Source organism: Cajanus cajan, chromosome 10 (assembly GCF_000230855.2).
Source record: "Cajanus cajan strain Asha chromosome 10, NIPB_CcT2T_4, whole genome shotgun sequence".
NCBI classification, from domain to species: domain Eukaryota; kingdom Viridiplantae; phylum Streptophyta; class Magnoliopsida; order Fabales; family Fabaceae; genus Cajanus; species Cajanus cajan.
The window spans coordinates 51,261,051-51,282,990 of NC_138526.1; the positions used below are offsets into that span (position 1 = coordinate 51,261,051).

General features: G+C 33.9%; 3 protein-coding genes and 1 non-coding gene across 7 annotated transcripts; 2 read left to right on the plus strand and 2 right to left on the minus strand.

Annotated features, from left to right (window-relative positions):
* Positions 1-29: 29 nt before the first annotated feature.
* On the minus strand, positions 30-8,521 carry LOC145949335 (DNA-repair protein XRCC1). Of its 4 annotated transcripts, none has more exons than XM_083066000.1 (8): positions 8,387-8,521; positions 3,674-3,942; positions 3,346-3,570; positions 2,546-2,657; positions 1,963-2,048; positions 1,716-1,826; positions 1,349-1,435; positions 30-539 (listed from the first exon to the last, which is right to left on the minus strand). In XM_083066000.1, the coding sequence occupies exons 2-8, from the start codon at positions 3,872-3,874 to the stop codon at positions 198-200; spliced, it is 1,164 nt and encodes a 387-aa protein (XP_082922126.1). In that variant the 5' UTR covers positions 3,875-3,942; positions 8,387-8,521; the 3' UTR covers positions 30-197. The 4 variants fall into 4 exon arrangements, with proteins under 4 accessions (XP_082922126.1, XP_082922124.1, XP_082922125.1 ...); XM_083065998.1 differs by lacking the exon at positions 8,387-8,521 and adding an exon at positions 4,105-4,261; XM_083065999.1 differs by lacking the exon at positions 8,387-8,521 and adding an exon at positions 4,041-4,261.
* Positions 4,232-4,313, plus strand: TRNAS-AGA (transfer RNA serine (anticodon AGA)). Its single transcript has one exon. It is a non-coding gene; the product is annotated as a tRNA-Ser (tRNA).
* LOC109790635 (centromere protein C-like) lies at positions 4,398-9,355 on the plus strand. The gene is given in 14 exon segments (XM_083064927.1): positions 4,398-4,664; positions 4,752-4,930; positions 5,008-5,084; positions 5,155-5,260; positions 5,338-5,426; positions 5,506-5,620; positions 5,728-5,765; positions 5,768-5,878; positions 6,046-7,289; positions 7,382-7,454; positions 8,421-8,506; positions 8,591-8,699; positions 8,778-8,885; positions 9,149-9,355. Coding segments are annotated over 14 exon segments (2,601 nt in total). The 5' UTR covers positions 4,398-4,523; the 3' UTR covers positions 9,274-9,355.
* A 7,127-nt stretch (positions 9,356-16,482) lies between these two features.
* On the minus strand, positions 16,483-17,019 carry LOC145952541 (uncharacterized). Its single transcript, XM_083064928.1, has 2 exons — positions 16,912-17,019; positions 16,483-16,770 (listed from the first exon to the last, which is right to left on the minus strand). Exons 1-2 carry the CDS (start codon positions 17,017-17,019, stop codon positions 16,483-16,485), a joined length of 396 nt encoding a protein of 131 aa, XP_082921054.1.
* Positions 17,020-21,940: the final 4,921 nt, after the last annotated feature.

A 21,940-nucleotide genomic window follows, 5' to 3' on the forward strand; every position in this document is an offset into this window, starting at 1 on the left:
GATGAATAAAAAAATAGTGGAAAGAAATATATCAGTAATAATATAAAAAATATTTTTATAATAGTAAGGCTAACAACAAACCTTGTGAGTGAGTTAGGCACTTTCCAAAGGAGACGGTAAGATATCCAATGAAAAAACTAGGAAAACCAAAACAACTCCTTTTCATCCCTAACTAAAGAAACAAGTTCAATGAGCATTCACAAGTGGCAGATGTTAGAGGACAAAGTCTTATATGCAAGGTCAATTTCTTGTTCTGTCATCTCAATTGTCTCATCACTATCATACTCAACTGCACCAGAAGACATGCCATTTGTTCTTCCAGTTTTGCTCCTCTGTTCTTTATTTACCTTTGAATTCTCTTTCCTTTCATGATCGAAACTATTTAGCTCCTCTTCATAAATACTTTTACAATCCAAAGCTTGTCTGTGAAGATCTTCCTTTGACAATGTGTTCTTGTTATTTCTTACCACATCCAACTTTGCAAGCTCCTCAACAACACGAGGTAAGAACTTCCAGTCCTCAGTTCCTTTGCGGATGTCCTGGTTAAAGATAATAAGATAAACACCATCAGCTGTGAAATCATATATTTGATTTTATCGATACAATGAAGGCAACATGCTGAAACTAGAAGTAAGAGTATCGACTATGGCACCGGATTTTGACAACTGTGTGAGGCCAAATATAATAGAAAGCTATAAAAATTAAAGTATTGAACTAGACAAGCAATTCAACAAGTCTAAGCGCAAACTGTTAGTGGCTCAGAAGGTATTAATATAGACATGTGCAAACTGTTAGTGTGCTACTGCTGACGAATCAATCAATTGATCAGCCAATTCCTATCTAAGTGAAATTGGTCAGCAATGTTAGGTACTACACGTTGAACCTGGGATCATAAAAATAAGTACAAAGGTTGCAGAGAAATCTTAGTAGCACCAAGAAAAATGTTGGGATGCAAAGGATTAGGAAATAGAAAATACCAAGTACCGTTGGTGTTCATGCAAGAAATTTTTTGACTTGTTTGTGGCATGTTGCATATTCCAGTTAACTGACTTCATGATACACAAAAATATGATGAATACTTAAATAAAAACAAATTGTATTTAAAATAAGCTCTAAATATTGTACTACCAGCGATCCTTGCCTTACGTGTTTAGAAAGTAAATTCAATTGAATTTTAAATGATAACAAAAGTCTGCTCTTTATCTATCAATATGATACTCTATTTATTCTGACACAGAATTTAAACAAAGAAAATTTTACCTATGCCAGCATCCCCCAGGGAAAGAAAATATCAGAAAAATTGCTTTCAAACTAATAAAAGTGATAAACAATTTTGTGTGTACATTACCCGTTTTTCCTCTAGAGAACATATTGCATCTTGCAAACAAGTTAGAATCCCCTCTGCAGCTATTTTGGTCATCTCACTTGGATCTGGCTGAAATGGTAACATAAAATTTAGATTCATATAGGATATAACTCTCAACCTTAAGCACAATTAAGCGGGAACAACAGATAGCTACATCCATCAAGCATTCGCCATTGTGAGTGATTAGGTAGTGAAATACTATGCATTTCAAACAAATGAATTTGGTTCCAATGCAAACCTCTTTTTTGCACTTTAGTCTGATTCTATGCAGGTTCTGAATGCAAATAAGAAAATCATAACATCTAGAATGAACAAAAGCAGACTTTATATGGAAATGGAAGCTGATAACCTTTTCTTCTTGACTTTCCAGCCACTGAATTGTTTTATTCAAATCTTCAATGGCCCACTTCTTCACTTCGGAAGGCTCAAAGCACTTCCTAGCTACATCAGCGTCTTTTCCCTGGAAGATGCAGCAAACATAAATGTCTATACTCTATAACAGATGTAATAATTTGCAGATAAAATAAAGGTTATTATTCAAACTATTATTCTCAAATCAAGTATTGTAATGTATAAAACATCTTGTCAGTCTTTACCTTTGATTTAATGGAGGCAGTTGACTTAGTAGGCTGTTCTCTTTCCACATGCTTTGGTGATTTTTTGGGTACAGATGGTTTTTTATCTGCACTCACCAACAGGGTTCACAAGAAGCATAAGTTAGATGTGAAATTAGCTGGAGATAATGGTATGGAGGTAGGAGATTGACAAGAACCACCTCATAAGGACATACGGTATAACACTTACAGACTACTAGCATCATGACTTTCATCATTACATTGTAGCACCTATGTGTGCAATGTGTGTATTTCCAGCGAACAGAATGGATGCAAGAATGACTTTAAAAAAACCAAAAAGAAGCTTTTTGACTTTCGAGAATTTTCAGCAATAATTAAATCCAGAAAATATCATTTAAATAGTCAATAGATATTAGTTACATATCCTGTGAAATTACAATTTTATTCCAAAACATTTTTTTTTCTACTTACTTTTCTAGAAAAGGAGAGTAAAGATATAAAAACAAGATGCATCTGGCGATCAGTATAGCGCTCATTATATGTCAAAAGAAGCTCTCTAACTTCAGGTCCTGCCCTCTATACAAGTATATAGCTACTTATATACCTTCATCGGCTTCACATGATCCGTTAACTTTACGCCATGGTTTTCCAGCATGTAAAAGGTAATTGTCAATTTCAACCAGCTCCCTCTGGGTGTAACACTCTAGTATCCAATCCTAATTCCCAAAATGAAGAAAATAAATTATACATCATGTAATATCAGATAAGACTATAACCCACAAAATATTTAGAAAATCATACAGATACAACCCAGAATCTGCATAGCATGATTAGAAATTTCCCAACCAAAATAAAAATGTGTTAAAGTTTGATACCCATTGATATTTAACAATTACGAAAAATTAACACTACCAAGACTAGCAAAAAAGAAAAGGCATGGATTGGATTATGTAATAACATCTCATTAGCAAATGCTTCAATTAGCAAATTACATAAAACTTCCATTCATACATTCACGGCAAAGAAATGCCTATAATGTTCAAGTACTGAAACGGAGTCTAAGAACCACCAAAAGTCAAGAAAAAGATTAACAATGTGGAGCTAAACGATCAAACAAAGATTATTATTCCACACGAACAAAGAAAAAGATTTACAAAGATAATTATTCCACTTGAACAAAGAAAAATAACTTTGAACACTATGATGCTCATGTACTTTCTTGACCATTAAGATAATAGTTTTACTTTTAATTCAATGAGCTCATCAATAATCCTGAATCAACATTTGATATCTTAACTATTTTTATAAACTACGGAATTATAAAATTGACACCAAGAAGAACATAGAATTAAATATAAGCAGTCTTTTAATGAATAGAAAGAAAGAGAGACCATTCACATTCACATTCACATGTAAACAAAACAAGGAAAAAAGGACAACCTTGGACACAATGGTTCCACAATCAGCTTCAACTTGTCTAAACTTGGGGGTATTTGGAAAAGCACAAACCAAGAGAGTGCAATCAGAGTTCCAATCAGGCTGATATTCTGCACCCATTTCCATTGCTCGTGATCTCAGCATGCCCCTCTCCGGATTCACAAACCCTGAAAGCACAAAAACCACCCCTTCCTGTCCACAAACCAGTTAAATTAAATTTATGAACTCAACCAACATTCAACATCAACAACGCAAGCAAAAGCATAAGCTTGATTGTTCCTAATTAACCAAGTACCAGAAGCTTGTTGAAGCTTTTAGATTCCAAACTTGAGGCAGAAGGTTTCTTGGGTATGTCACCTTCACTGCATTTCTCGCCTTTGCCATCCAAAGACAGTTTCTTTGAACTGTTTTCGCCCTCGTTCTCCTTTGAACTCGTCCATGATGGCAGGTTCCGCTTGGAACCGTTGTTTTTAGCACTTCTTTTGGTATCAGACATGGTGAGAACTAAGTAGAGGGTGCCAAAGAACCAAATTTGAAAAATGCCCAAGATTCAGTGAAGAAAACCTGCATTTGGGTCCAATATGAAATTCGTAAACTGATCCGAAACTTGTTGAATGAACAGAGACACATGCAAGAGAATTTAAGGGTTGTGTAGGGTTTGCCTTTCGAGACGAATAACATTATATGAAATTAATAAAAAAGAAACTCTTTTTTTGTTGCTCTTACTTTACTGCTGCTTTTGTTACGATTCTTACGAAACTATTCCGTTTGCTTCCTGTGCGGTGCAGGAACCACGGTTTGGTTCTTGTATGAAAGAAAAGGGTTAAAGAATTTTGAAACAATTGACATGATGGTGGACGTGCCGGAGTGGTTATCGGGCATGACTAGAAATCATGTGGGCTCTGCCCGCGCAGGTTCGAATCCTGCCGTCCACGCTTTCTATTTATTTTTTATTTATGAATTAAATTTAATATTTTAAAATAAAATAAAAATAATTTTGGGCTAACCCAACCTTAGTTGGGCCAATGAGTCCGAAGGAAGGAGGGAGCAGCTCCCGCTGAGTTTATTTGTTTTGAATTTTTGAATTGAAAGAGGAAAAGTGTTATCTAGGGTTTGGTTTGATTCTGAAACAATTATGAACGTAAATGGAGAAAGAAGGTGATGCAGCATTAGTTGATCCTCTCGCCAACTATTGGGGACTTTCCCTCTTTCCCTTTCCCTTACCCTCCACACCCTACAACACCGACCAAGATCTTCACACCATCCACACCCACCTCCGCTCCATGGTAATTAATCAACATTATTTATTATATTAATTATTACAAGTAATTTCAGTTTTGTTCAGCTTTAATTTTAGCATTCTGCTTCCACAGGCCTTGCGAAGTCCCGCGAAACTCCTGCAGCAGGCCAAGTCCATCCTGGATGCTAACCCTAAATTTTTCAACTCTGAAGATTCTCAGAAGACAAATGATGCCCAAGAGGATGGGGAATTTCGTCCGAGACCCGGATTAGGGCTAAAACGACCACGTTTCTCTATGAAACCAACTGAAAAGTAATGATTTTAAGTTATAATTAACATTCTCTCTGTGAATCCCCTTTTTCTTGTGCTGAATTGGGTTTTTCTGACAGGCCCTCTGTGGAGAGTCTTGACCTTGATAACTTGAAAGATTATGAACAATTCTTCTTGGCGTATGAACGATTGCAAAGTAAGTTATTCTCATTTCTTCTTGACCAAGTCCATCGTGGATGCTAACCCTAAACTTTTCAACTCTGAAGATTCTCAGAAGACAAATGATCCTGAAGGGTATAGAGAATTTCTTCGACAACGGAGACCCGGATTAGGGCTAAAAATACCACGTTTCTCTATGAAACCAACTAAAAAGTAATGATTTTAAGTTATAATTAACATTCTCTCTGTGAATCCTCTTTTTCTTGTGCTGAATTGGGTTTTTCTGACAGGCCCTCTGTGGAGAGTTTGTTGCCGCCTCCTGACCTTGATAGCTTGAAAGATTATAAACAATTCTTCTTGGCGCATGAACGATACGAAAGTAAGTTACTGTTTGATTCTCATTTCTCTTCATGTGGGTGACAATGACATCCCTGTGGCTTGTTCTTGTCTATGGGTAGATGCAAAAAGGGAGATTAAGAAGCAGCTGGGTGATGCCTCGTTTGAGTCAGATCAGGATAATGCATCCACTAGACCGCGGCAACGCCGACCGGGGCTTTTGGGGAGTAATCGAATGTACCTTCATGATACTCTGATAATCTGTTTAGGTTGCCTTGTTTGTGATGTTTGTCATTTTTATGTTCTGTTGTTTAACTAATTGGTCTTAATGTTATATGGGTCAGTTCTCTCAAATACAGGCATAGGTATCAAGAGAAGCCTCTGATGATGTTCTGTCCTCTCAAGAGACACTTGGATCTCAGAGTCTTGATCCTGTGGCCGAGAACATTGACAAAGGTGTAGCTTGTAACACATCTTCTGAAAATGAAGTGAAGGGTGAGTGAGTGTTAATCTATTCTTCTATATGGGTGTGCTGGCAGGTTTCAAGTTGACATTCTTCCATTTATCCTCGTGTTCTTTTCCTCGTAATATCAGACATCAGTACGCTTTTACTCGCTCATTTTTCATAAATTTGAACATTCTGATTATGTATTTTGGTGCAGATTCATCTGCTACTGAAGAGAACAAGCTTGATGAATTATTGAATGAATTGCTTAGTTGCAATCCTGAAGACCTAGAGGGGGACAGGGCAATTAAAATTTTGCAGGAGAGATTACAGATCAAACCGATTGCTTTAGAGAAATTTTCTCTTCCAGATTTCCCAGACAACCCAGTGATTGAAATGAAATCTTTGCGAGGGAACAAATCAAAGCCCAGGAAGGCTTTATCCGATATAGATAATTTCTTGAAAGGACTAAAAAATAGAACACCTCTGGTAAAGGCTGTACAGTGCCCTGTGCAGCAGTTAGATTCACCCACCCCTCCGAGAAGTCCATTTGCTTCATTGTCAACATTGCAGAAGCACATTTCACGGTCTAGGCAATCAGTGGATCCCTTTTCAGTTCAAGAAGTTTATCATTTATCTGGCAAAAATTGTTCTCCAGCTCTTAATAAAGAGCCGGAGCTCAATCTTGTTGGTTCTGGGAAGCCGTCAAATGAAATGAATGCACACATGATTGAAGATATTATTGATGTTGGTAAGGCAAGTACAGTTTTGGACATAGATGGACGTTGCCCCAACACTTCTGAAATTTCCAAGGAAGACAATGGGAAGTCATCAAATAAACTGAATGTTCCCTGTACTGAAAATATAATTGCAGTTGGTGAGACAAGTTTGGCTGATGACACCATCAGAAATTCTAGCAGTACTTCTCAAAAGTCAATGGTGGATAATTCAAGGGAACCAAGTCTTGATGCTAATAATGACTCAGCTGGACCTGGTGTTGACATGGATGTCGATGTTGGAGGCAGTGGTACAGGTGAAAGGGTTATGGACGACACTGAGGAAAGGTTGAATATTGAGGCACACATGATTAAAGATGTTTCTGCTGTTGGTAAGACAAGTACTGATTTGGACACAGACATAAACTGCACCCACACTTCTGAAATCTCCAAGGAAGACAATTATGGGAAGTCATCAAATAAGCTAAATGTGCCTTCAGTCGAAGATATAATTGCCGCTGATGGGACAAGTTTGGCTGAGGACACTGTCAGACATTCAACCAGTACTTCTCAAAAGTCCGTGGTGGATAATTCAAGGGAATTTGATGCTAATATCGAGTCAAATGAACCTCATGTCGACATGGATGTTGATGCTGGAGGTAGTGGTCTGGGTGAAAGGGATATGGATGACACCGAAGATGGGTTGAATATTGAGGCAAATGAATCTTGTCAATCTGAGGACAAAGTATGTTTCATTTGAATATGTGTCATAATTAATAGTTGTTGGCAAAGGTTTAGCTCTGAAAATCTGGATTAATTTTTGTTTGATTGATGCAGGCAGAAAATATGCAGACATTGACGGCTTCTATCCCTACAGATGATACGAATCTCAACGTGGTGAATCCACTAGGTATACTAATCTGATTCTTGGATATATCCAGAATACAAGTAACTGAAAGCAGAATGCCTAAACACTAAATCAATGTCTGCTTAATTCCTGGTTAACACTGAATCATCTCTCTAAGATGCTCCACTAATACAAGTATTCTACACTTAAATATTTTGTTAACTGCTTGTCCGCTCATGATATTGCCATATTAATTTAATCAATTCACTTGAAGTGCACTGTATACTTTCTTTTCAGCAGTTGGGTAGGTTGAGAACTGAGAAGCATAAACTTAATTCATCCCTTATTGGCGGGGGGGAATCCCATTTTTTGTGTGCTTTCAAAGCTTCTTTATTTCAATTTTGTTAGGAATTTTATTTACAATTTCAGAATTCTTTGAGCTTGCAGCACTGAGTAAATTTTCTACATGCATTTATGCTTCTAACCTGAAGGCTGAAGCTATATTGTGAGCTTAGTAGCTGATATGACATCATGTTCCTGCTTAGAGTACATTTGCCTTTGATCATCTGTAAATAAATTTGATTCCCTTCTTTTGATGTAAATGTAATAGATTTGTGGACAGAACCAACATTAGAATTTCACTAACATGCAAAATAAGGCTACTCTAAGATGGTGTTTAACCTTTCTTTTCTTTATTTTATCTTCTCCTTAATCGAAGCTGTTTAGAGGAGAAGCCAGGATGAACACAATTTTGAAAATATAAAAATTGAATGTAGTTTATTTTTAAATCAACAAAACCCCTGAAAAATAGCACTTCTATAAAGGCTATTTGGAGGAACTTCTACTTTAACGAGAGCAGAGCCGGAAAGAGCTATGCCAAAACAAAGTTTAGTTACGGAATAGCTCGATAATAACTAGATCCTGAACTCTCTGCATAAGTTGCCCTTTGATCTGAAATCAGTAAAGAATCTGGCTTTGAATTAGCATTAATGTACCTTCGATGACGCTAACTCTGGTGGTATGCATTAGTTGATCAATCAAATCCTGCTGAATTTCAAGCCAATGCTATGGATAAACACACCAGAAGATCAGATGATCCAGAACATTGTTTACAGGTTACTAGATTTGCCCATTTCATTTTTCTACATCTCTCAAATCTTTAAACTACTCATGTCACTATCTCCATTCTTCTGATATAGGAAAAGGCTGACCGTTCTATGGTACCTGTTAATGGACAAAAGAGAGTTAAATCACGTTCCCAGAGAGTTTCGAAGGATAAAAAGCCTTTAAAAAGGCAGAGCCTTGCAGGTTTTTATTTGTGATTTATCTCATCCATTTATTTCCAAGAATCCCTCTTGTTGTGAAATAATATTTCTTTGTTCCCAGCTGCCAGTACATCATGGACGTCTGGATTAAGGAGAAGCACCAGGATGAGGACAAGGCCATTGGAGTACTGGAAAGGAGAAAGACCGATTTATGGTCGCGTACACGAAGGTAAGTAAAATTATAATGTTCTATCACTTGCTGAATTTGGATATTTGACCTAATCATTCAGACTTCACAGCCACTGTTGACTAGACTAGGTTGTTCATTACTTGTCTCTTGTAACAACTATTATTCTGTATTGATAACTTTTGGTTGAAGGGTAATAGTAACTCAGTTTTTTATTATTATTTTTTTTAATGAAGTTAGCTTTGATTGTGAAGATTATTCTTGACACAGGATTAAGAAGAAAAAAAATTGTGTGGTGTGTGCAGGTTTGGTTACTGTGATTGGGGTGAAGTGTATGTCTCCAGGAAGTGATGGGAAACCCACTATGAAGGTGAAATCTTACGTATCAGATGAACACAAAGAGCTATTGGAATTAGCATCTCTACATTAGACTGTTTTTAGTGACTTTTTCTTTTCACGCACTTGAGACTTTACAGTGGACACTGCCTTATTACTATTTTCCACTTATTTCCCCTCCTTTTCTTTAACTTCTAAGTAAACAAAATATAATATTTCTAACAATATTTCCATTTAATTAGTTTGTCTATTAAAATTAAAAAATCTTCAACAATATTTTAACTTCAAAATTTATTATTAGTCTTTTTTAATCTTTTTTTTTAACAATATTTTACCTTATTTTGGCTAACAAGTAACAAATTCTACCGAGTATCTGAGTATCTCTTCTCTCGAATTGGTAATTTTATTCCATTTTGGATTTACTTGTTAAGGTGTTGTGTGAACGTTCAAATGTTACGATTGGGAAAATTTGTGGGGAAAATATATAGTTAGTGGGGATTAATTATTATTTGTATTACTTTACTTTATGTTAGAAATATATGTTACCGTTTTATCATCAAGGTTAATTATTATATGAAAATTAAGTACAAAAAAGTGAAAACTTCATATTAAATAAAATACGAAAGCTGTAAAGATAATTATTCAATAAATAGCTCACGTCTAATAATAATACATTGAACGGTTTAAATTACTCGTCTCCGCAAACTGTCTTACCTGCACATATACAAATGACAGATCTACGTTGAACGTACTGGGGCAGTTGCCCCACTAAAATTTTGTTTATGTTTTTTTATGTAAAATATTAATTATTTTATAAAATATATATTATTAAATATATTTTAATTATCTTATTATATTTAATATAATAAAATATGTTAATATTTTATTTTTGTTTAATTACTTTTATTTTATGATAAAATTATCTTAATTTTTTATGAAAAAATTTTATTTAATCTAAAAGTAAGTCTTGATAAATCTACTCTATTTTATATCAAAATTTTAAAAATTTAACTGTTAAATTAACAGTTTTTAATGTATAAATTAAGTTTATAAATTTTTAAAAAAAATAAAAAATATATGATATTTCATTAGATAGATTCGACCTAACATATAAAATATTTTTTTTTTATAATTATCCATCAATTTAAATTAATAAAATACAATATCGAATAATTTTTATTTTTTTTTAAAAAAATTATAAATTTGATCTATATATTAAATACTTTTAATTAATTGGATAAATACTTGTCATAGAATATGAATTATTTAATGGAGTCCGTCTATCAATCCCTTCTTATTTTTTATTATTATATACTATATTTTTTTTACTAAAAGATTTATTACTTCTTTACTCATTAAATGTGTCATTGTTTAGTTTACTAATGTTGATTATTTTTTATTTTTTATTTTATTTTTTAATTCTTTGGTCATGTATATGTGTATTATGTTGGTAGGAGAGGATCTAAATTAAGAGGAATGAGAGTAATTGTCACAATTTTTTTTTAACTTAAACATATTTAAATAAAGACATTTACTCCTATAAAAAAAAGTAGACATAGCACTCATAAAATATTTCTATTTTAAATGAGTTTAGAAATTTAAAAAATACATAAAGAAAACAAATTGATAATTTTATTATTTTTATTTTATTAATTTTTACCATTTTATTCCTCTAATATTAAATAAGTCACATAAAATTATAAAGTGATACTTAATTATAATCTCAGATAAAAACAAAAAAAAACAAAAATCTCATGAGACAATTTAATTTATTAAAATAAGATATTTTAATCTTTTTACCACAAAAACATATTTTTCAAAAAATTATTAATTTTTTTTAATAAAAATGATACAGAATATTTTATTACCCCACTTAATAAATTTTCTGGATCCGTCACTTCTAACATTATTGCTTTATTAAATATATTAATATTAATGTTGGTATTATATAAACAATTTTATATGAATATAATAACACCCTGGACGGTTATTAGTTACATCAATTCATTCAATTGCCATACTATAATAATTGTTACGTACTCCGATTATTCTATTTATCGCTACCTTTTATCCTTAGGCCATCTTCCTAAGTTAAACGACTAAAGTAAGTTCCAACTTCCAGGTCTGTATATAAAAGCATAAACAGCTTCAATCAACAATTATTTTATTTATTTGGTTAGTATATTAAAATAATTCATTCATTTCTAAAGTAAAAATCACACCTTGCGTTTGCATTGGCTGCATTCGCCTAACGTTGAGATATAGCTGAATTAAAAAGAAAAAAGATCTAGATGAATTATTACGCTATTAGCTTCATTGTCTTTCATGTATAGAGTTTATATTTCAAAAAAAGAAAAAGTTAAAGTATAGATGACTATAAGTGTAAAGTAACTAAAAATATGGGTAACGCGTATTAGTCTTTTCACCGTGAATTTTAGGATATTGTGTAAATTATATTTAAAAAATTAAAAAAAAAATTATAAAGTATAGACAACTAATTTCTATTTTATTTATGATGGTATAGTTTATTACTAAATTTAATAATAATATAAGAAAGAGATTTGATTTATTTATTGAAAGAATGCATGGAGACGTGGATGATGGCATGGATAAAATAAATATGAAAATTGGGCGGTGGTCACATGACAGCAATGCTTCTAGAAGAATGGTGGCATACGACAAATCTCAATAATGCATTGCATAGTGTTTTTACTTTTCAATGCAATAAAGGAAACTCAATCACAAATAGACGATCACATTTAATTAACATAGACCTTCTATGATGTCACAATTTTCCACACCACGATGGATGAGAATGAGATAAATAGCCCATCAATTTATGCATGCTGCTAAATTCTACCCTTTGGCTCTACCAATGGTCACATCTTTGGACTTGTGCTTCCAACTTTTTCACATTTCAACTGTTCCTCACATGAATTTTTCTCTTTAGTGTGAGGGTCATGATTATGATTGTTTCAAATAACCACCTTCTTCTTTCGAATTATCATCCAAAATAATCTCTTCCAAGTACTTGTATTATCCTTTTACTTCCCTTTTATTATCACTAATAATTAGTCATAATTATAAATTCTAATTACTTGAGTCCTCCACGTATTGTCAATATAAACCGAATATCTTATTCAAGCAAAGTGTAATTGTTTTAGTTTTTATACTGTTTTACTTTTACAAATATACCGGTCTAAAAAAATAAATATTTTTCTACATAATTAAAAAATAAAATAAAACATTTTTTGTTCATCAAAATTAGTTTCAGTATTGTGTCACTCAATACAATGATATTTCTATCATGGGAGAACATTTAAGAGTACTGATAAAATTTTAGTTATATTTGTTTAAGATGTCTATTATATTGTTGTTTTACCTTACTTGTTTTTCTATATTTCTTATCTCTTATTCTTAAGGTTTTGGATTAACTAGCTATTATCTCTTCATGTGCCATATCTCTTGTATAACTAATTTATTATGGGAATATTTTTGCTTATCCTTAATATGTAATTGTTATTGCTAGGGACGTCTCTCCTCTATAAATTATTTGTATTTAATGAGTGTATAAATAATTATTTATTCTCAATGAGTAACTAAATATCATAGTAACAGTTGGTCGAAAAATGTACTCTAATTCTTTGTTTGAGAGACGGGAAGGAATAGAAGGGAATGATAGATAATAAATGTCGTAACCGGGATCACGACGGGATGACGCTAACCTTTATTTTTTAATGGAGTCGCCACCAATATTTTAATTTAAGGGAAAAACATTGGAAAACCCTTTAAAGGATAATCTTTAAAATTAAAGTTGGGTTCGAGAGTCGATTACGTGTAAGGAAGGTATTAGCACCCTACAACGCCTGTAAAAACAGTAACTTTAATTAATTGCGCAACATTATATAAATTTATAAATATTTAATTTATTCCTCAAAAAAAACGTATGTGAGATATATTTTCTTTAATCTGAGATGCCTCTTTTTTTTTTTTATTAGAAAATTATAGGGATTTGGGTTAGCAAATGGCTAATTAATAAATCCTTCCAATAACATGAAAGATAGAATTGCTGTTTAATCCATGTTATTGACTTTTTTTTGTTGATACTAAATTATGCTTAAAGCATAGGACAATGAATAAGTATTATATTAACTTTTATGGTTTACATGATATTAAAGGGTAGAAGTGCTACTCAATTAATATCATTAACCATAAAAATAAGTGTACATAAGAAAAATTATGTTTATATTTTTATTGAAAGAAATAGATTTTACACAAGGATCCAAGTTAGCAAATGACTAATCAATAAATCCCTCCAATAACGTTAAAAATAGAAATGATATTTAATTAACGTTATTGGTTGCAACAGATCTTTACCCTTTAGAAAGAAATTTCATATAAGAGAGTTTAAGCTAGCAAATGACTAGTCATTAAACCCCAGGACCTAATAATGTTAAAGATAAAAATGTTATTCAATTAACATAATTATTGGTCGTATATTAAATATATTTTTTTTGAATAATAATCTTAAAGGCAACAAATCCTATTCACTATGTACAAACCATAAACAAAAATAAATAAACAAACAAACAAAAATAAAATAATAATAATAATAAATAAAAAAAAGATAAATTAAGAGAAGAAACGATACCAAATGAGTTGAATCTTTGAATATGATGATCAAGAAGGTGTTTTTTGGCTACCTTTCACACTACAGAGGTGTCTCGCAGATTTTAAGAAATACAAAAGAGAGGGGGAAGAAAGAAAAAAATTTCGAGCTCTGAATAGTACTGGACGAAATTTTTCCGGGTCCTGAAAACTGTGCCCCAGACGTCTATTTATAGACGTCAGACCTGACTCAGAACGGCCCGTTCCAAAATCGGAATGGCCCGTTCTGAAAATGGACGTTATGTGTTAAATGTGAATCTGGAGCGGCCCGTTCTAAATTCAAAATGGCCCGTTCTAAACTCGCAACGGCCCGTTCTGAATATCGGAACGGCCCGTTCCAGATAAGGAATTTAGGTCCTTGTTAGTCACTTAGAACGGTCCGTTCCAATTTGGAACGGCCCGTTCCAAAAAAATAACTGCCCGTTCTAAGATCAAAACGCCCTGCTCTGGGTTAGGGTTGTAGGCCTTTCTGCTGACTTGGAACGGCCCGTTCCCATTTCGGAACAGCTCGTTCTCAATTAGGTTTGTGGTGTCTTTTTGTAACTTGGAATGGCCCGTTCCAAATTTGGAACGGCCGTTCTGGGCTACTTCACTTTTTTTTTTTTAAACTCTCTGGTTGTCATAGGGTGTTGCCTCCATACTTTGGAAATTCCTTCTCTTCATGGTAGATGTGCATTTCATTGTTTTTGTGAATCCGGATAAAATTGATTATTCACAGTTGCCCCTCTTTACTTATTTCTTATTAAATAATCTAAATAAGGTGATTTAGATCATTTGTGATAAGAAATAAATAAAGATGTGAATTAATTTTATCCAACTACCCAAGACATAGCTCCTATTGTTGATGGAGTAAGTTCTTGAAAGATTCAATGTTTTTGCTTGAACAATCCAATGCTAGAATATTGTGTTGGGATCATCAAGTGCTAGTGCTGGATCAATCGAATGTTAATGTTGAATGTTTGTGCTAGAGGGGTTGAATGCTTGTGCTTGATCAACCGAATGCCAATGTTGAAGTGGTTGAATGCTTGTGCTTGATCAACCGAATATTTGTGCTTGATGGAATGGCCGAATGCTTGTGCTGGATCGACTGAATGCTTATGCTGAAATAGTTGAATGCTTGTGCTTGATGAACCGAATATTTGTGTTTGATGGAGTGATTGAATGCTTGTGCTAGATCGATTGAATGTTGGTGCGAATTCAATCAAATGCTGGTGCTGGATTGATTGAATGTTGATGGACTGAATGCTAATGCTGGAGTGGTCGAATGCTTGTGCTGTATCAACCGATTGTTGGTGCCAATTCAATCAAATGCCGGTGTTGGGTTGATTGAATGTTGATATTGGATCGACCAGATGCTTGTGCTGAATTAGTCAATGGGTCGCGCCAGGTAAATACTGGGCTTATAAAAAGAAATTGTAACTTGTGCCAGGTAAGTACTGGACTTTATACAAAAGAAAAATGTAACTCGTGCCAGGTAGATACTGGGCTTTAAAAGAAAAATATAACTGGTGCCAGGCAGATACTGGGCTTAAAAAGAAAGTCAAATGTGAAGTAGGTGCTTAGCCTAAAAACTCTACGTCATAAGTTCTAGGAAGCAAGAGATGCAAATGAAATGTGATATGATGCAAAATGTTATGAGACACAACTTTCAAGACTTAAAATTTTGTTTATTTTCCTTTTTGATTTTGCTTTTGCTTTATTTTTCAGAAATTCCTCATCGTGACACACAGCCAAGTATCATGGATGAGTAAGGCCTTTGAACGTTCTTTGACTTGAATGACAGTTGGTTATTCCCTTGGGTTACCCTTAAGCTGTTGTAAGAACTTATGGGTTGAAAGAAAGTTATTTTGTTGGTTGCGCTCTGTAACATTTATCAAGAAATTATCAAGCATACTGTGGCTTTTAAAACTCATAAAAATAATTTGTAATGCCTTGAAATTTCCTTTTTTAGATGTAACATGCATTTCCTTTCAGTATATTATCATAAAATGCAAAAAGAATTGGCAATAAAGAGGTAGGATAATCTTATTTAAGAGAGTAAGAATGTGTTTATAAAGGAAGTCATTGTATGACAAGAATGGAAAATAAGTACAATGGTAACAATAGGAGGTAACTATTATGTGAGTGACATTTTCCAGATGAACAATGCTAGTACTACACTTCAATAACCTTGATTGCTCGCTAATAAAATTGAGAGGATAATTCAACGTATTTGCCCCAATTTGTTTTGCTCTACCGTGTCTGGCCCCAATTGATACCTTAAAATTTGGCGTGATGCTTATCTGCTAGATTGCTTTTTCGAGTTTTTAACCTAGCATGTCGCTTTCAATTTGCTTAGATTTCCTTTTCAGGTTTTCAATCTAACCAACTCTTTTTTTGTTTTTTTTTTACCCTAATTTTTGCCTAGATCGCCCTTTCGGGTTTTCAATCTAGCGAGCTTCCCCCTTTTTTTGTTGACCCTAATTTTTGCCTAGATTGCTCTTTCAAGTTTTCAATCTAGCGGGCCGCTCTAACTTTTGCCTAGATTGCCCTTTCGGGTTTTCAATCTAGCGAGCATTTTTTCTTTTGTATAAATGGCCATGAAAAATTGCATTCAACCTTTCTCCTCAATGAGATTTAGTTGATCCAAACGGGTTTAGACCCATTCTGCTTCTTCTAATTTGGCTTCCGTCAATACTCTTAAAGATGGAATTTCAACCTCGATTGGAAGGACTGCTTCCATTCCATAAACTAAGGAAAATGGGGTTGCCCCAGTTGATGATCCTCTTGATATTCTTGTTTGTTGCTCATGTAAAGCAAATGGAAGCATCTCATCCCAATCTTTGTATGTCACCACCATTTTCTGAATGATCTTCTCGATGTTCTTGTTTGCTGCTTCAACTACCCCGTTCATCTTTGGGCGGTATGGGGAAGAGTTATGGTGCTGAATTTTGAAGTCAACACATAATTCTGTCATCATCTTGTTGTTCAAGTTGGTTATATTAATAGTGATGATTCTGTTTGGCACACCGTAACGAAAAATTAATTCCCTTTTGATGAACTTTACAACCACATTTCAAGTCACATGGGCATATGAAGCGGCTTCAACCCATTTGGTGAAATAGTCAATAGCAACTAGAATGAAGCGATGTCCATTTGACACTTTCAGCTCAATAGGGCGAATAAAATCCATTCCCCACATTGAAAATGGCCAAGGTGGTGAGAAAACATTAAGAAAAGTTGGCAAAGCATTGATGTTATCAGCATACCTCTAGTATTTAGAGCAATCATTTTCCATTTCCTCACAAGTCTGATTAACTGCACAATCAAAATTATTTGATGCAACACTAGCATTATCACTTTTGAGAGCATTTTTTTGCATTCTTTAAAGTTAGAATAAGATTGAGTAAAAAGATTAAGGAGAAAGGAAGAGGTAAAAGGTGAAAGATGAGTGAATGTTTTTTTGAGATTAAGGAGAAAGGAAAGGGTAAGAGATGAAAGAAGAATGAATGCATTTTATTTAATATTTAAAAGGAAAAACATGAGCCCTTATTTAAAGAAATAAATCTTAAAGCCTTGGGCAGAGCAATAAGACTGACATTACAAGAAAATTACTTAAAATTTGAATTAAAAACCAACAGGCAGCTTGACAATCTCCTAATTGTTAAGTTCCACGTTCAGTGGACAAGCGTGAACCAGACTAGCATGTTCATTCTCGCAAGAGTCTTGCTCAACAATAGCTATTGAGTTTGGAAACTCAAACCCATCACACCAAAAGCTTTCTCACAGATCACTGAGAGGGACCCCATCTACTCTCCTCAATAGAATTAACTGTCGGCCCTCCATGACCTGGTAGAGGGTTATTCCCAATGTTAGGATTGTCCTCTTTAAAGTTTAACCACTCATCCTTAGTCAAACTTTGTACCTTGGTTTTTAGTGCCCTGCAATTTTCAATGGAGTGACCAATAGCTCCCGCATGATAATCACATTTGGCATTAACGTCGTATCCCCTAGGATATGGTGGTTCTATGGGCTTCATCGGGCAACGTACTACTAGTGAATTTTGTAGTAGGAGAGGGAACAACTCAGTATAGGACATAGGGATAGGGTCAAACTCAATTGGTTTCCGATCTTGGGTATTTTGTGACCTCACATGGTTAGAATTTTGGTTCCATGGCTGGGTAGATTGAGGTGGTCGTGCGGTAGGTATTGTGGGTGAAGCTTGTAGAGCTTGATGGATAGGTTGTTGAGAATGTGGTGAGACGTTAGTGATATTTGGGTAGACCATGTGAGGGGTATAGAAATAAAGAGGTTGGTTGTTAGGTGACCTAGAGGAGTTGAATGTCACTGCATTTGTATCTCCTTCTTTTTTCTTTCCTGCACCATTTGAAAATTTTCTTGAACCAGCTATTTCAATAGAGTTAACCGCAATCTTCCCACTCCTCATGCCATTCTCAATCCTTTCCCCGATGATGACTATATCAGAGAAATTTGATAAAATATTCCCAATCATTTTATCATAGAACGGTGCTTGTAAAGTATCAATGAACAGGGCTACTCATTCTCTATCAGACAAAGGAGGTTCCACTTGTGCTGCCACTTCTCTCCATCTCTGAGCATATTCCTTAAACGTTTCACCATCTTTTTTAGACATGTTACGTAGTTCAAACCTATCTGGAACCATGTCAAGATTATACTTATATTGTTTAAGGAAAGCATCAGCTAAATCCTTCCAGGAGCGGATATAGGCCCGTTCAAGATGCATATACCAATTTAAAGCTACCCCAGTTAAAGAATCCTGAAAACAATGAATAAGCAACTTATCATTGCGAGCATACGCTGCCATCTTTCTGCAGTACATGGTCATGTGATTCTTTGGACAACTTGTTCCTTTATATTTATCAAATTCAGGAACTTTGAACTTTGGGGGGAACTCTATGTCTGAAACCAAACAAAGATCGACAGCTTCACCGATATCATAGCTACCTCCTTCCACAACCTTTAGCCTCTCTTCTAGCATTTGTAACTTTTTGCTAGACTGAACATGCTCAATTCCTGAGGTTGGTTGATATCCCCCAGAAGTTTGGTGAGGATTCCCTTGGTCAGTGAAATTAGAATTTTGGGCTTGGTAGGGAACTTGATGTTTGTAAGAGGTGGCATTCATGGGTGGAACCTCATGTTGGGTTGGTGGCATTTGTTTAGGCGGCTGGTTCACCAATGGTTGGTGCTTATCCGGAGGATCCATGATTGTTGGAAGTGTGTAGTTGGGCAGAAGGCCATATTGTGGCCATTGGACCTCTAGAGGGTCAACATGTTGGTCGGGATTGTTAAGATGTAGAGTTAATGGTTGTGCTGGGGCTGGGGTAAAGCCAGGTGGATACGCATGAGAGGTTGATGATTTTCCTCTAGCTACTGGAGGGGTCCCTTCCATGTTTTTCACTTGTATAGATTGCAACATCTCTATAATTTGGGCCATTTGTTCCTTCAGTTGATTGATATCATTTCTCATTTCTTCGTTGCGTCCCTCCATCTCATCCATGATCTTAGCCTGAGAACGTGTTCTATAACGATGCCGAGGAAACACTTTGTTTTTTTTGCTTTATTACTTTCTAAATACAAAGTGAAATTTATGAGTATAAAAGAGAAGGAAGAAGAAATAAATTTTGGAAAAATTGATTTTGTATTCAAACTGAAGAGCGACTCCCCACATCTCAACGCTAGAGGCAAAAAAACCCCTTAGGTCATACAATGGTTGACACCTATTTCAAGGGAGCATTCACTCCTCAATGGATAAGGTCATCTTACTAGCAATGTAGCAGTATGAACCACATTTTCAAACAAGGATCAATCATCTCAAGATCAAAATGTGATTAACAATCACTCAAGGGAGAATTCTCTCCTCAATAAATGATGTCTACCACAAGTTATAAGTCAAATGTGCTATTATTTTTGCAGATCTTACCTACCCTTTAGAGATCATTTTTTAGCACATTTATCTTGATACTCTTGCTTAACCCTGATACATTGCTAGTATGATTTTGAATCTCCTCCATATTGAATATTATCAATTATTTTAAAGTTTAAAAGGAAAAAAATGAGATGAAGACTTAAATTAAATGAAAAGAATAAAAAAATGAGACAAAGACTTAATTAAAATGTGACTTACTATGCCCCTAATATGCATGTATGCATGACTTTTTATCATTTATCTTTTATTTGTTAAAAAAAATATTTTAGGCAAGAAAAGTAACCTAAAAATGATACTGGATATAAATATATGATGCATGCATGAATGTATCAACATTTTTTTTTGTATGAATATATATAAGAAGAGGGATAGAGAGTAGTATAATGTGACCTATTACGGTAAGCCTAGGGTAGGAAATTTATAAGGTTAACACCCTACTTTGGAAGGTCATTAAGTCCACCTATTAGTGCATGGTTTTGTGGGTGGATCTAAAAACTCCCCAAGATTTATTGGTCCCCAGGTTGCCCTTATCATATAAATAAGGACCTAGCGCATGAATTAATCACAAGTAGGGAACATACCCTCTCAATATGATTAACCCATGCAACTAGTAACAACCTGAGCGGTAACTCAACAACGGTCAAGTGAGCATCAAGCCCCTTAATAACAGTCATCAAGCCACCTTCTCTTCTTAGGCTCGCACAGGCTCGGGTATAGAGCCCAAAGTGTGTGAGGTACAAGTGTTAATGGGTGTGTAAGATAACAAACAAACATGCAAATAAAATAAACAAAACTCTAATTTAAACTTAAATCCAAACAAACCATGCGTAGCAAACAGAAATAATAAAACAAATAAATACAACAAATAAATAAATAAATAAATAAAATAAAAGGAAAGGAAAAAAAATAATATTTATAAAGTCATAATTTTGCGCAATTAATTTAACAAGGCCTGACTCTCAAACGTCCCCAGTGGAGTCGCCATCTGTCGTAACCGAGATCACGACGGGATGACGCTAACAATTATTTTTTTAATGGAGTCTCCACCAATATTTTAATTTAAGGGAAAAACATTGGAAAACCCTTTAAAGGATAATCTTTAAAATTAAAGTTGGGTTCGGGAGTCGATTACGTGTAAGGAAGGTATTAACACCCTACAACGCCTGTAAAAACAGTACCTTTAATTAATTGCGCAACATTATATAAATTTATAAATATTTAATTTATTCCTAAAAAAAAACGTATGTGAGATATATTTTCTTTAATCTGAGATGCCTCTTTTTTTTTTTTTTTATTAGAAAATTATAGGGATTTGGGTTAGCAAATGGCTAATTAATAAATCTTTCCAATAACATGAAAGATAGAATTGCTGTTTAATCCATGTTATTGACTTTTATTTGTTGATACTAAATTATGCTTAAAGCGTAGGACAATGAATAAGTATTATATTAACTTTTATGGTTTATATGATATTAAAGGGTAGAAGTGCTACTCAATTAATATCATTAACCATAAAAATAAGTGTACATAAGAAAATTTATGTTTATATTTTTATTGAAAGAAATAGATTTTGCACAAGGATCCAAGTTAGCAAATGGCTAATCAATAAATCCCTCCAATAACGTTAAAAATAGAAATGCTATTTAATTAACGTTATTGGTTGCAACTAGGGGTGGACAAAATGAATTGAACTAAACTGAACTTATAAAAACTATACTGAACTTAAAAGTAGTTTTCATGAACTGAACTAAACTAAATATTAGTTCAGACGAACTGAACTGAACTATTTTTTTGTGTCACTAAACTGAACTGAACTATACTATACAAACTTGAACTGAACTGCAATTTAAATTGCACTGAACTATTATGGTATTTTGAATTGAACAATTTTGACTCATTGATCTATCAAATAGGACACATTTGTCCACTTTACTTTATTTTCCATTTTATTTAAATTTTTCAAAGAAAAAAAATATAAAATTAAGTCAAAAAAACTCAGTGAATTTTTTGAGCCTAAAAATAAGTAGTCCAACATAGCTCAATTGATTCGTTAGGTTTTACTTATTAGACTATCGAGTTAATCTATTAAGACATAACATGTTAAACACATTTAATTTTTATCCTTTTATAAAAATAGTTCAATTTT